The 14,665-nt window shown below is 37.2% G+C and overlaps 1 protein-coding gene across 5 annotated transcripts in view; it reads right to left on the bottom strand.

Annotated features, from left to right (window-relative positions):
* Nucleotides 1–10,069: 10,069 nt before the first annotated feature.
* USP45 (ubiquitin specific peptidase 45) overlaps nucleotides 10,070–14,665 on the bottom strand; it is a 54,868-nt gene continuing 50,272 nt past the window's right edge. For all 5 annotated transcript variants that reach the window (XM_070418029.1, XM_070418032.1, XM_070418031.1 and 2 more), the window contains 3 exons: nucleotides 14,246–14,332; nucleotides 11,264–11,417; nucleotides 10,070–10,440 (listed from right to left, as the gene is read on the bottom strand). In XM_070418029.1, the coding sequence (XP_070274130.1) occupies nucleotides 10,310–10,440; nucleotides 11,264–11,417; nucleotides 14,246–14,332 (372 nt within the window). In that variant the 3' untranslated portion in view covers nucleotides 10,070–10,309. The remainder of the gene's footprint in view (nucleotides 10,441–11,263; nucleotides 11,418–14,245; nucleotides 14,333–14,665) is intronic.

Genomic DNA, 14,665 nt, shown 5'->3' with positions numbered 1-14,665 from the left:
TCCAGGCCAGCGTCTACAAGTTACAAGGAAAACCAAAATGTTCCGAAGATACACTATCCATTTCTCAACGAAGTCTTGGAAAGTGCCTTGCTGGGGAGTGAATGAATGAAACTTGTGTGTGACCGAAGGAAGTGCACCAAGTGTCTAAACTGTTCCATTGAGAATGGTGCAAAACACATGCAAGTGACAGTAGGAATAAGGTAGCAGGACTACACGGAGGTAAATGTAGACGCCATTGACATAAAACCTAGTCTTCCTTAGAAAACACAGGAAACCAAGATGCTCCTGGGTGAGATGTGGAATAAAGCCCTCCATAGGGAAACCTCTGCGGGATCAAGTCCCAGAGGCTCTTCCGCCAGAGCTTCCCCCGGGAGAGCCCGCCGAAGGCAGGGGCAGCGCGGCGGCGGGGGCTGGGATGCCGCTGGGGATGCCGCCCTCCACCCTCCCCCCTCCCCGTATGTCCGCTCAGCGCGCGCACACACTGCACACAGACCGAGACAGGTTTAAAAATCACTTTATTAATCTCTGATTTTGCTCTGTGATTTTCTTCACTTTCCAAGGTTTTTTTTCAAGTTTACTTTTCTGAGAAACATTCTTTTTTAAAAAAAAAAAAGTATATTTTATTGATTTTTTACAGAGAGGAAGGGAGAGGGATAGAGAGCTAGAAACATTGATCAGCTGCCTTCTGCACACCCCCCACTGGGGATGTGCCCGAAACCAAGGTACATGCCCTTGACCGGAATCGAACCCGGGACCCTTCAGTCCGCAGGCCTACGCTCTATCCACTGAGCCAAACCGGTCAGGGCCTGAGAAACATTCTAATAAGAAAAACGTTCTTTCTCTGTAAAGCCTGATCGCTAGTGAAACTTTTGTATGTTCCTGCTTCCTGTAATCATCATGCAGTTGTTCTCTTGTTTCCCTAGTGAAGTTGAAGCAATTTTCTGAAAGATTTATTTTTCATCTATGCTTTCCAACTGGCCGGCAAACTGCATAGCCACGTTTTTTTCCCCTTTGTCAAATAATCAAATTAACATTTTGAACAATGACCCCAGTGTGGGCCCATCATTTTGGACACTTATTGCTAAATGTTGTTCCCTGTACCAGTTTCATGAGCCACCCTCAGCAGTCACTCCCACCCGTTTCCCTCGCCACTGTCATCTAGGATTTCCCTGTAACGTTACGATCTGAAGGAGGCATCGGTCTCGTATGTGCATTTCAACACCAAACTTCCTCAGAATGCTTTTGTGCTCAAGGGTGTGAACAGCTGTCCTGTGTGTGATCTGCTGCCGGCTGGTCATTGTGCACCTTGACCAGAAAGTGCTGAGCAGCCTCATCTTGCCAGTCTTGACTGACACTCTCGCTTATGACCAACAATCAGCAGACTTTATAAATTAAATTTCTTAACTTCTCCTGTTTGCAAAGTGTTTGAAGGAGAAAGTTCAAGGGGAGGATATGTTCAAGTTACTACTTTGCATTATGGAAACAAGTTATCCTCAAGGTAAAATGGAGACATGTTAAATAAGATGAGATATTGAAGAGAAAGAATTGGGACATATTCCTGCTTCTCAAGAGTTAAACCTTTACAGTGTTAAGTTCCATACCACATCCCTTTTGAAATTTAAGAATAAATATCATTTAAAGCTGTGGTATATACATGCACGAGAATATTATTCAGCCTTAAAAGGAATGAAATTCTGAGACATGCTATGACACATATGACCCTTGAAAAGATTATGCTAAGTGAATCAAGGCAGACCCAAAAGGACACATACTGCGTATTTTCACTTACATGAGGTACCTAGGATCGGCAACTTCATGGAGACAGAAAGTAGAATAGCGGTTGCTGGGAGTTGAAGGAAAGGGTAATAGGGAGTTATTTAATGGGTACAGAGTTTCTGTATGGGATTAGGAAAGGGTTCTAGAAACGAATGGTGGTGGTATTTGTAGAACATTGTGAATGTACTTAATGCCACTGAATCATACACTTAAAATGCTTAAAATAGTAAATTTTATTATATATTTTTACCACAATAAAGCATATAATGGAGGATAAGAATTATTTCAAGCTAATATGCTACAAGCAAATTATTACAAATTATAACTTTTAATTCTTAAGTACTGTTGTTAATTAAGCATCTCTTAGAAAGTCAGTATCTGGCATAAGTATGAGGAGGATATAAAATAATAATTACTTCGGTTATTTAACAATGAACCAAACTGGTAATGCGCATTTGGGCCAGACTGGAGAAAGTAAGGTAAACCTACTACTGTATGTTCACTGAGTGGCATATTCTTACCTAAAATCTTTTGTGATTCAAGCTACTGTACTACTTCTGTACTTAATTCACTTTTATAATGTTGTAAGACATTATTAGTGTTCACCCATATCTGATTCTCCATAGACACAGCACACAGAAGACAGCAATTTTCTAAGTTCCCTTAAAGTTAGGGAGGAATTGGCAAATTAGTTCTGGCCACTAACCTGCGGTTTAAGCGATGACTGTCATTTCTGGACCTGACGCACTGTAACATCAACCAAGAAGGCCATATCCTATATAATGAAGAGCTAATATGCAAATGGTCATCACACCCTCCCACCATCATGCTGTAACTGCTCAGATACTCAACACTGGGGAGAGAGAAATGGGGACCAGCCAGGCTGTGGCCTGGGAGAGGGACAAGCTGTCCCGGGCGCCAGTGGCTTTGCCTACGCCTGTGGCCCGGGAGAGGGACAAGCTGCCCACCCTACAGTCCCGGGCGCCTGTGGCTGCAGCCAGCCCGAACGAAGCTGGCCTGGGTCCTGAGTGCCCGCGGCTGGCCAGAAGGGGGGGAAGCCCGGGTCCCGGGTGCCTGTGACCAGTTGGAGGAGGAAATCCTGGCTCCCAGATGCGGGGCGAGGCAGAGGCGGTTAGGGGCGATCAGGCCAGCAGGGGAGCAGTTAGGGGTGATCAGGCAGGCAGGCAAAGGGGTTAGGAGCGATCAGGCAGGCAGGCAAAGGGGTTAGGGGCGATCAGGCAGGCAAGTGGTTAGGAGCCAGCGGTCCTGGATTGCGAGAGGCAGTTGGACATCCCCCGAGGGGTCCTGGATTGGAGAGGGTGCAGGCCTGGCTGAGGGACACACTCCCCAGTGCACGAATATCATGCACCGGGCCTCTAGTATTTCATATAATGTAGCTACGGGTTGATATATTCTCTCTCAGTCTGGACCACTGAGTTATTTCATGGGAACGGTGGCCAGAAAGAGCCCCAAATCAGCAAAAGGCTGCAATGATCACAGAATAAACTGCTAAGATTCTGAAATAATTTGGTAATACAACATACGTCTAGCTTCCCCTGACAAATACAGATATTGGTAATGGGAGTTGGATGCTGCTCAAAGAACCAAAACTGTGTGGTACTGGCTTAGAGGTTGGTTGGTATACATAGCTAATACTGGAGGCTAGGAACACGGCACTTCACATTATGCAGTGGATTTGATATCACTCTAACTCACGATAACCTGGGAGGGAGAAAAAGTACCTAGTGAGTTTCGAACTAAGGGGAAAAGTTGAATAATAAGAGTGTTGTGGGGTGCTATTTGACACATTTGGCAAGCTCATTATAAAGCTGGAGCTCAGAAAGAATGGTTGATTTGTGAAACCTGAAACTAAGGAAGAGGTGACCAGAAATTCTGAGCCTCATATGCTTGTGATTTTCACCTCCAAGCAGTAGGAGATAAACTTGAGAAAGCCTTTAAGTGACAAAGGATTATTAAAACTCAGCCTTGCAGCAAAATTCATAACTAAGGGTGTAGACTTCGTATTTATTTTGGAAAAAAAAACAAAACAACTTCAATGGATTAATTAAGGGTGTGGAACCTTAATTATTTTCCTCACTTGGAAAAAAGTGCCTGAAGATGAAAATGTGGTTAACAGGATGGCTCTCCCTTTAAAACTTATAGACAGAATATACCTGCCCAAAAAGTCAGGAGAGATATGGAGGTAGGAAATCAGAGAAATATAGCCAACCCAAGAACTACTTGTCTTAAAAAAAATGGTATGGTTACTGGCATGTAAATCTGACTGGAAGCAGAAAAAGGCCTACTTTAAGAGTTGTACTGAAAAATCTCTCTATATAAAAGCCTAAGCGACCATTACGACTGGTCAACCAAACGCTCAACACAGCATCTGACCCCTGGTGGTCAGTGCACTCCCACAGCCAACCTCCCACAGCCGACCAACCTCCCGCAGTCCCTTCCCCAGGCTGGCCTCGATTGGCCCCAATCCGGACTGGGCGAGACCGCCCCGATAGGCCCAATCACCAGCCAGGCCAAGGGACCCCACCTGTGCACGAATCCATGCACCAGGCTTCTAGTAAATTATAAACCTTGGCTAAAAGAACTTGTGACTGTTTTGAACTTAAAGAAAAAGACAAAAAAACAACTTCCCCAATTATCTAGGAAATAAACTGAAATAAAGCTATGTATTTCCCAAGAATGGCATATTCCTCAACAGCCATTCAGATGTAGTCAAGGAGGATAATAAAAGATCCTTCCAGAAGGTGGAGTATGGAGTCACAGAGAACAATGGAGAAGGGAATTCTTGGTGAACAAAATGGACATTCCCCATAACCAGAGTAAGAGACCCTGATAATATTTCTATTCTTCTTCCCCATCTGAATGAGAATATTTATTGTGGTCACGGTCCCCCCAGTTCCAACCCTGTACAATAAGTATATGGGGAAACAGAGCAGACCCTTTTGGTTCCTGGGTCTCCAGACCAGTGGAAGCAACATCCAGAACTGATGTAGCTCTCCTAGAGCCTTAACTTAGCAAATAAAACTGCCTGGATGGGACTTCGTGTTTTTCTGTTTGTTTGTTTTTAAATGTTTTGATTTTTAGAAAGGTAAAGGGATAGACAGAAACATCGATGAAACATCATTGTTCAGCTGCCTCCTGCATGCCCCCCACTGAGGATGGAGCCTGCAACCTGGGCATGTGCCCTGACCAGGATCCGAACCTGTGACCTCTTGGTTCAAGGGTCAAAGCTCAACCACTGAGCAACACCGGCCGGGCTGGATGCGACTTTGGGGCTGTATCCCATAAAAACAGAGTCACCATGTTCCATGTGTAGAAAGAAGAGTGATCTGAGTATTTAGTGACTCTTCCCATACTTTTTTCCTGAACCCATGGAAGACCTGCTCTTTCCTACTTGCAATTAGGCAGAGACACATGACTACTTCTGGCCAATGGTTGTTGATGACACCTCCAAGATGAAGAATTTAATCGCTGGTGCAAGACATTTTAATGCTCACTTTCCCTGCCATAGTGTGAGGCCTGGTGTTGAAATGATAGAGCCACAATCAGCCTGGATTATAGTCATCAGTTGGAAAATAGTTGCCTTTACAATTGCCAAGACTCACATTGGACCCTGGGTGAGAAATAAACTTTTGTTGTGTTAAGCCACTGGGATGTTTGGTAATTTGCCACTGTGGCATAACCAGCCTATCTACATACAAATGGGAATACAAACAGTTTGTATATTTCTGCTTGAGAGCAACTTTAAAAATGTATGAAAATACATTTTTCAGGAAATTCATGAACCTCAAAATTACATACAAAAATCTGGTGCATATATTTTTCTGAGAATTTTCCTTCCCATCTTCTATAGGAGAGGGCTCGAAAATTAAAACCCTCCTCTTCCCCCAACACTCATAGTTTCCCTTTGGGAATAGCAGGACCTTAATTCCTATATGGCTCTTGGGTAATGTTGCTTGATTTTTCTCCATGTCATTTGCCATTTGATATATCTTTTCCTTACTCTTCATTTCTTAGGATGTCTGTTTCCTCCCTTCTTGGAGATTTCTATATCCTGTGTTCAGTGCCGTATCCCCAATGCCTACTACACAGCAGGTATTCAATAAATACTTACTAAATTATTAAACAACTGAAAGATGGGCTATAGCTTTCCTCATAATCTCAAAGAGCTATATGACCCAAAAAAGGTTAAACACAGTTAAACAAAATATTACCTAATGAATTATCCTGCCTAAATAACTCAAACATTTCCAGAAACATCTGAAAGGATGAAGACTCACCTTTGGTAGATAATGAAATCTGAGTAAGAGTAGCCCATTTAAAATATTTTATTCTGGCCGAAACCGGTTTGGCTCAGTGGATAGAGCGTTGGCCTGCGGACTGAAGGGTCCCGGGTTCGATTCCGGTCAAGGGCATGTACCTGGGTTGCGGGCACATCCCCAGTAGGAGATGTGCAGGAGGCAGCTGATCGATGTTTCTCTCTCATCGATGTTTCTAACCCTCTATCTCTCTCTCTTCCTCTCTGTAAAAAATCAATAAAATATATTTAAAAAAAAAAAAGAGTTTCTTCTATTAAAAAAAAAAAATTTTATTCTGAAACCATGAATTTCTAAAATATGAAGAATGTTTTGAATTTTGCTAAGTAAATAAATACAATGTTGATAGATAAAATATTCTACTCAGTAATGTGCACTGCAAAAAACTCCAGGACCAATCTTGAAGTATAAAGTAAATAAGAATTTAATATTTATTATGCATGTTTATACAGGAACATCAAAATAATACTCAATAAGTTATTTATTTTCTAAAAACACTGCAAAAAAAAAAAGATAAAACCGTAGGAATGATATATTACCCAATGCTATTCAAAATTAAAAATATAGTTATCTATCTTTTAAATAGATTTGAATTGATGAATTTTCACATTAACCAAAACATTTTAAATATCTAAAAATAGTCTTTCTTTATACACTATATATAGATGCTCAATTTTATTGCACATAACATATTTGGTTTAGGCTTATATATCAGGTAACATGCAGATAGATAAATTATGAATATGAATTTAAGGAAAGTAGGCAGGATGTTATTTTATACTACAAAAATTCGATGAAAGTGATACATTATACAGCTTAATCTTCAGGAAATTTTATTTAGCTATTGTATAAAATCACTTAGTAAAATCACATGCAAGCTAAGAGCTATTAAATATTATATTGCAAAATAGCTCTGTTGGCACATTTAAAATAAAACAGGTATCAACTGACACCATCTACCACTCTCTTTAGCCACCTAAAAGGTGGTCTTCACATCAGGTTTAAAAATATTAAATGACAAAATCTTAAATATAGACACATACATGGTCATGTCAAAAATATTCACATAATTGGCACAATCGAAATTTTATTTTAAATAGGGAAAAAACGGGACACTGGGATTAGACATACCTTCTAAACCAGTTTCTAAATAAAGCAAGTAAAATTTCTGTTTAACTTTTTAAATTCATTTGGCCAAGCACTTATGGTTGGTGTTTTGAAGATCTGTAAACATTCTCACTTATTTGTACTGTTTCCTGAGGGCATCTGGAAACTATCATTATTTTAGTAGCTTTATAATTTTGTACCCCTACAAATGTGCTTTGGAAATATTCAAAATAAAAACAAAAATGTTAATGCAGACCCATGTGTAACTTAAAATACTTTCTCTTGTTACAAGAGCTATAATTCGAAAATTCTTAGGTTTCAAAATGAAATTTATTCCATTATCAACAGACCTGGAAAAGCATTCATAAATTCCAGACCACAAAAAAGTAGATTTTAGAATTAGCTCATTTAACATTATGGAAATGGAAATAAAAGTATTCTATTTGTATGTTACTTATGGGATAATGTCTAAAACTTACATAGGTCTCTCCATTTTAAAACATGTTAAAATAGTGTCAGCGAGGTGCCTGACGCATAGTGGATGTTCAATAAATATATACATAATGAATGAATATGAAGTTAAGCATAAAAACTACTGTAGTACTTCAGTATGGAAGTAATATTCTGAAGCTACAATGTATCACTCACTCAACGAAGAATCAGTTTTCACTGGTACTCAGAATAAAGCTTAAAATATCCATTTGATAAATACAGCACTGATGCATTTTCTGGCATCCTGTCAATGAAAGGAGGAAGTAGGCACTTTCCTTGATTCTGGGCCTTAACTATCACCCACCATCTCTGACTTTAGCTGTGTAAGGGATAAGCCAAAAGGCAACAGAAAAGAATGCTCTCTCTCCTTCCTTCCTTTCCTCTCCCCTTTCTTCCTTTCCCTTCCTTTCCTTTCATTCCCTTCCCTTTCTGCTCTCCCTTCCTTCATGCTTCCCTCTCTCTCTCTCTTTCTTCTATCAATGATACAAGAAGCAGGTAACCATCCAATGAAAAGTACATGCCTCTTCATATTATCTTTTCTAGGAGCAAAATGAGGTGACAATATTTACATCTGGGGGAGTGGATGGTAATTGTCATTACCAAGTTGGCTGACATGAATAGAGATTTCACTAGTATTTCTCAAAAAAATTCACTGCTCTGCTACTGATTTCTTCAATGTTAATGGATTACAATTAAACAGAAATACTAATTTAAACACTGTTTAAACTACCTTTTATAAGACAAACAACCTGAGTTTGCAGATTAACATATGTATTTTTCCATCATTTTACTGTTAAAAATCAAGAAAAATACTACTATTAAAATTGCAACAGCTTAAAAATAGAATTTGTGACATGACACTTTTTTAAGTTCTGCATTTTGTACATTATCACAATTCCATTCATCCATGTATCAAAAGGCAGCACTGGTAACCCTGATAATGTTATATACTCGCACATTAAAAAGAACCAAAGTTGTGGTTAAATGTTCCACAATGATCTCCAGCCACTACTCTTTTCCTTACTTCCCCAAGGAGAACTGGGAGTAGGCACTTATCCCAGCACCTTCCTGTAGCATCGTCTGTTGGCACTAATGATTAGGATGCTTGAACCATGCAATTATGTATTCTGACTCAATCAAGTGACACCAAAATAGTGATTATTTTTTAAAATTTAAGCCCAAGCAGTGGAAATATTTTCATGCCAAGTTTTGACAGCTTAATAATTTGTATTCTAGGGGAAAAACGATCATATCTTTACTATTATTTAATTATTTAAAAAGAAAATCAGAAATGCCAACTTCATGCCCCATTAAAATAAAAGCTAAACTCACTTGAACTTATTAATGATGTTTGCTGAATACAAAGTGATTGCAAAACCCTAATACCATGATTTGTATTTACTGATCTAGAATTATAAAGGTATTTTCTACCGTTAAATATAATAGAATATAATTATCATTTACAAATTTAATTAGGTAATTTATATTTCAAAGATATCCTATGGTCTCATATGGATTAACAACTTCTATTTATCAATTCTGAATGTAACAATTATCTATAATTATACTTTGACCTTGCCTAATCACTTGCAACTCCACTATGAGTAGGTTACAAATAATATGTTGATGAAATATTTCAATATTTTTCTAGTTCTCAAAATAGCAAAGCAATAAGCTAATCAATATATTGATTAGAAATCCATATTACTGAAGTTACAGCAATACCTTTTTATATGTCTGAAATCATACAAAATATGACAAGATCACTATGCCAACTGTATACATGTATGTGATAGCAATGTTTCCCATACAGCAGCATACATATACCACTGGATAGTCCTGAGATGATTTTGAGTGAATTGCTACAGGAATAAACAATTTTTCTTTAATAGTTATATATTTATTTTAAGGTTTATTAGAGAAAATACAACTAGCACATAAACGGGGCTACAGTTAAAAACTAAGGTTAAAAATTATAAGTAAATAACGGCACAAGAGATACATATATATCAGAAAGGTGGTATGTGACTCACATTTGGCTAACACTGTTTCGTTGTTTTGTTGTGTGATTTGAGAGAGAAAGGGAGAGAAAGAGAAATAAACATTGATCAGCTGCTTCTGGTACACACCCCAAACGGGGATCGAACCCACAATCTAGGTATGTGCTTGACCAGGAATCGAACTCTCAGTCTTGTGGTGTATGGGATGATGCTTCAGCCCACTGAGCACCCAGCCAGGACTGGATAAGTTTTAAGGAAGGATCTGATTTAGCCAGCATCATTTCTGAATGCTTGTAATAATAAGCCACATCATAAAGGAGTTTCCTCTACTACTGTAAATTCTAGTTTTGTTCCAGGACAAACATTTTAAAACATGTGTTTACGTTTATTTAAAAAATATAAATTTGAAAGCACTGACTAAATTTAAGTTACTTTAAAAGGATTCACCCAAATGGTAAAAATGTTCAGGAGCATTTGAGGGACATGCTATTCCTACAGAAGAGAATAGACTACAAAGGCACATTGCATATTATAGCTATCATTGCAGCATTTAAATAAAAGTGATCTAAATAATCATTAACCTTAATAATTAACAACTAATTAAAATATTCTTTCATAAAAAAGAAGGTACGCTTGTGCACTAAGTGCTCTTGATTCTGGAACCTCTTGCACATAAGTGTCACTGACATGGAACCACTGGCTTGGCGATTCACTATCCGGTTCTTTCAAACCTAACAAAACAAAAAGAAGTATAATTTTTACAATAAGTGTGTTCTTTCTTTACATTATAAGCAATAAGATATCACAAACTAGATTTATTTAGTGCTAGATCTTATTACATAAGTCTGTTTCTCCTAAATCAGCCGTGGGCAAACTACGGCCCTCGGGCCGGATCCAGCCCGTTTGAAATGAATAAAACTAAAAAATAAAAAAGACCGTACCCTTTTATGTAATGATGTTTACTTTGAATTTATATTAGTTCATACAAACACTCCATCCATGCTTTTGATCCGGCCCTCCCGTCCAGTTTAAGAACCCATTGTGGCCCTCGAGTCAAAAAGTTTGCCCACCCCTGTCCTAAATGAACTCTTTAAAGCATTAATAATAGTATCATTTTACTTGAAAAATCTAGTGAAATATTAGATAGCCTTGTAAATATTTATTGTTTCAGGAAAATCATTTTCACTAAAAGAGAAAAAACAAAAAACAAAGTTAGTTTGCGGATCCATAAGCAAAGTTAGCAAAATTTCAACTGCAACTATATTCTGAGACCTGGTGTCTTCAGAAATTTTGTTATTATTAAATAAAATGCCACCTCACTGCAGTACATGACTTGACACCTTGAAAAACTGTGCCACTTTACAGCACCTAGAAGGGCACAGTCTTAGGATATTTAAGATTCTTTAAGATTACCTAGTACTCTTAAATGTATTTCTCACGCAACATTAATAAAGTGAATCCACATGAGTCATCCATGAAATAACTTGCCTCTTCCAGAAAAGGAAGAACAAATTCATTTGTTTTTAAGAATAAAATAAACTTAGGATAACATACCAGGTACACTTTTCTTTCCAGTGATCTGTTCCAATAACTTCCTGGAGGGGGTTCTCACTTTCACATACGCAGTGTAGTGGCCTCCTCGCATTGAGCCGCTATGTTCCACTATGCCGTACAGGCCATAGAGAACTTTCTCTCCTGCACTTACATTCTTCAGACAAAAATAAGTTAGTAATGTTTAGTGAAATGCTATTGTAAGGAAAATTAAGTCAAATGTACATCCTGCTTAGCATAAGAACACCATATTAAAAATACACTGAGATGCTTTTCTGCACATATTAGACTGACAAAATGCAAATGCTTCACAACATCCTCTGCTGGATGGGCTGTGGGGAAGAGTATTCACACACACCGTAGGTGGGAATGCAAAGGGGTCCAGCCCCTATGCTGGAATACTTAATGTTATCAAGCTAAATTACATATGTGATACTCTTGGATTTATCAATCCTGTTTCTAGGACTCTCACAGGTACATAAGCAAAATGTAAAAAGATATGCACCACATGACTAACTGCATAATTATTTGTATTATCAAAAAATTGGCATAGGTCCAAATGTCCATTAACTGGGGACTGGTTGAATAAACTATGATGCAGCCATACAAGAGTGTTATGCTGCTTAAAAAGTGGAATACCAGACTATCTCTAAATACTGCTTTGAAATAATCTCCAGAATATAATGGTAAGAATAGGTAGAAAAAAGGATACATATTATAAGTTATGATTACTTAAGAGTAGAAATCCATATATACATACCTATCTACTTACATTTTTTAAATAACTAGAAGAATAAACTATAATTTTTAACAATGGTTATCTAGAAAGGGAGGGAAGAAACAGATGGGACAGATGGAGAAAAGTTACACTTGTTTAAATTTACTTTGCTTTGTACATTTGATACATTTGACTTTGGAACTGTGTAAATATTTTATGTAATTATTAAACAAAATTTGAGAATTTTTTTAAAAAATATATTTTATTGATTTTTTACAGAGAGGAAGGGAGAGAGATAGAGAGTTAGAAACATCGATGAGAGAAACATCGATCAGCTGCCTCCTGCACATCTCCTACTGGGGATGTGCCCACAACCCAGGTACATGCCCTTGACTGGAATCGAACCTGGGACCTTTCAGTCTGCAGGCCGACGCTCTATCCACTGAGCCAACCCGGTTTCGGCCAAAATTTGAGAATTTTGAATTTAAGAACAGTCCCTAAATATCAAAATTAAAAAGTTAAGCAAGTGAAGAACATATCCAGTTGGTGGCATAGTCATTCAGAGAGGAACCTCTAGGGTCAGGTAAAAACACCCAGAAGCCAATTTGAAGTGGCTTTCAGTAGCCAACAATTAGCCACATTAGACAAATATATTAGAGCGTGAATAAAGGAAAAGTGTAGTAAATTAAAACTTATCTGATGTGTTTAAAACCATGAACTCATAATGATAAATTAATTGATCACAGTTTGAGAATGCTAGTGAATTCATTATTCTGAAAACCAGTTTAAAAGGGAGACAGGAAAAGAATTGAGCATTTACCCTGTCTTTTCTATAAGAACTATACCATAAGATGACTAAATAGATGAAAGAAATACCTCTTTATATAAAGGTTATCTAGTTAATAAATGAAGAAGGAATGAGAAAATTAGAATATCACCATTCTGTAATTCTTAATGAACTCATGAATCTAACATTGAGCATCATTGGCCACTATCACAAAAAAGACAATTGTCATTCTGTGCCACCTGACTAAACACTCCCCATGAAATACACTTGCCAGAAAAAAATTAAAAAATAAATAAGGAATATCAAACCTGAATCTGTTCAAGCTTCTCCAGATCCAACTATCCAACTGCCTACTTGTAGTAAATAAAGAGGATAGCCCTAGCCAATCTGGCTCAGTAGATAGAGCATCAACCTGCGGATTAGAGGGTCCCTGGTTCGATCCCAGTCAAGGGCACATGCCCGGGTTTCAGGCTTGATCCCCAGTAGGGGGCATGCAAGAGGCAGCCAATCAATGATTCTCTCTTATCATTGATATTCCTATCCCTCTCACCTTCTCCCTTCCTCTCTGAAATCAGAGGAATAATCATTAAAATCTAAATTATGGGAATCTACATGAAAGATGGTCTATTTTCTTCAACAAATAAATTATGAAGAGGGAAGAGAAGGGGAGAGAGATGGGAGAGAGGAACTGTATAAAAGAGACTAAAAGACATTATCCAATTATAATGTGTAGTCCTTAGTTGGATATGAATTCATTTAAGATTTTTCATTTATGATATAATTAGAAATATAGACTCTAGATGATATGAAGAAATTGTTTATTTGGTTTAGTGTGAAAGTGGTATTGTGGTTATGTTAAAAAGGAGGAATGATTCTTATCTTTTAGAAATACATAGTGAAATATTTATGAATGAAATGATGCTTCAAAATAATATAGGGGTGTTAGATGAGTTTGTGGATGGGGCAGGACTGGCCATGTATCTGAGGTTTTAAGGCTAAGTGATGGGTGCGAGAGGTTCGTTGTGCTGTCTTGTCTATTTCTATGTTGGAAATTCTCCATAATAGGTACTTTCAAAAATATGTTTTCATAAATTGGATACAGAGCTTGTTAAGTCTCATTTTTTTTACCGCATTATCAAATTCTGAGTGTTAATAACTGACAGATAGTGCTGATATTCCACAGATGAACTGGATTCACTGAAAAATTGCATTTAAGTTTTTTTGTGTGTTTGTTGATTTACCTAATCATAAAATCCTGTTGTCAAAAATATATATTTTTTGTTTTGATCAATATATGAAAAATATTAAGTTCAATAAGTATTCTCTTATATACCACAAAACCTAGACTACTAACCAGTAATCATGAACAGGAGCTTAGTTTTTTTAAAAAAGAAAGAAAAGTATGGCACAACAAACAATCATAGAATACTTTAAGCATATTATTTGCAAGTCAATTAAATATTTTAATAATATACTACACCTTACAAGTAGCAGAACAGAATGGTGCTAAATCAAGTATAAGTGGAAAATCTACATGTCTGTTTACTTTTCGAAGACTTGATCCAGCCTAAAAAGACAAAAAAAAAAAAATTTAATGTGACAAACTCAATCTAAATTACTGTTTGTTAATTAAAACTAAAAGAGGAATCCTAGAAGTTTTTTCATAGCTATAAAAACATGATTAATGAATAGTCCAAAATTGATATATAACTAAATTCTTATTTTTTAATTAGGTTTCATGAACTGTTATTGCAAATATATATTTTTATGTGCATTTTTACTATAAACAATATGGGAATAATTACTTTCACTGTGGCTTTTCAACACTTAGAGAAAAATAAATTGTGGCTTTTCAACACTAGGAAAAAATTAATTCAATGTGATAAAACTGAGCTATTTC

This window comes from Myotis yumanensis, unplaced genomic scaffold (genome assembly GCF_028538775.1).
Source record: "Myotis yumanensis isolate MYYU_CA2020_CCGP unplaced genomic scaffold, mMyoYum1.0.hap1 SCAF_6, whole genome shotgun sequence".
Classification (NCBI taxonomy): domain Eukaryota; kingdom Metazoa; phylum Chordata; class Mammalia; order Chiroptera; family Vespertilionidae; genus Myotis; species Myotis yumanensis.
Note: the sequence above shows the minus strand (reverse complement) of the source record. Positions and strands in the feature narration are given on the sequence as shown.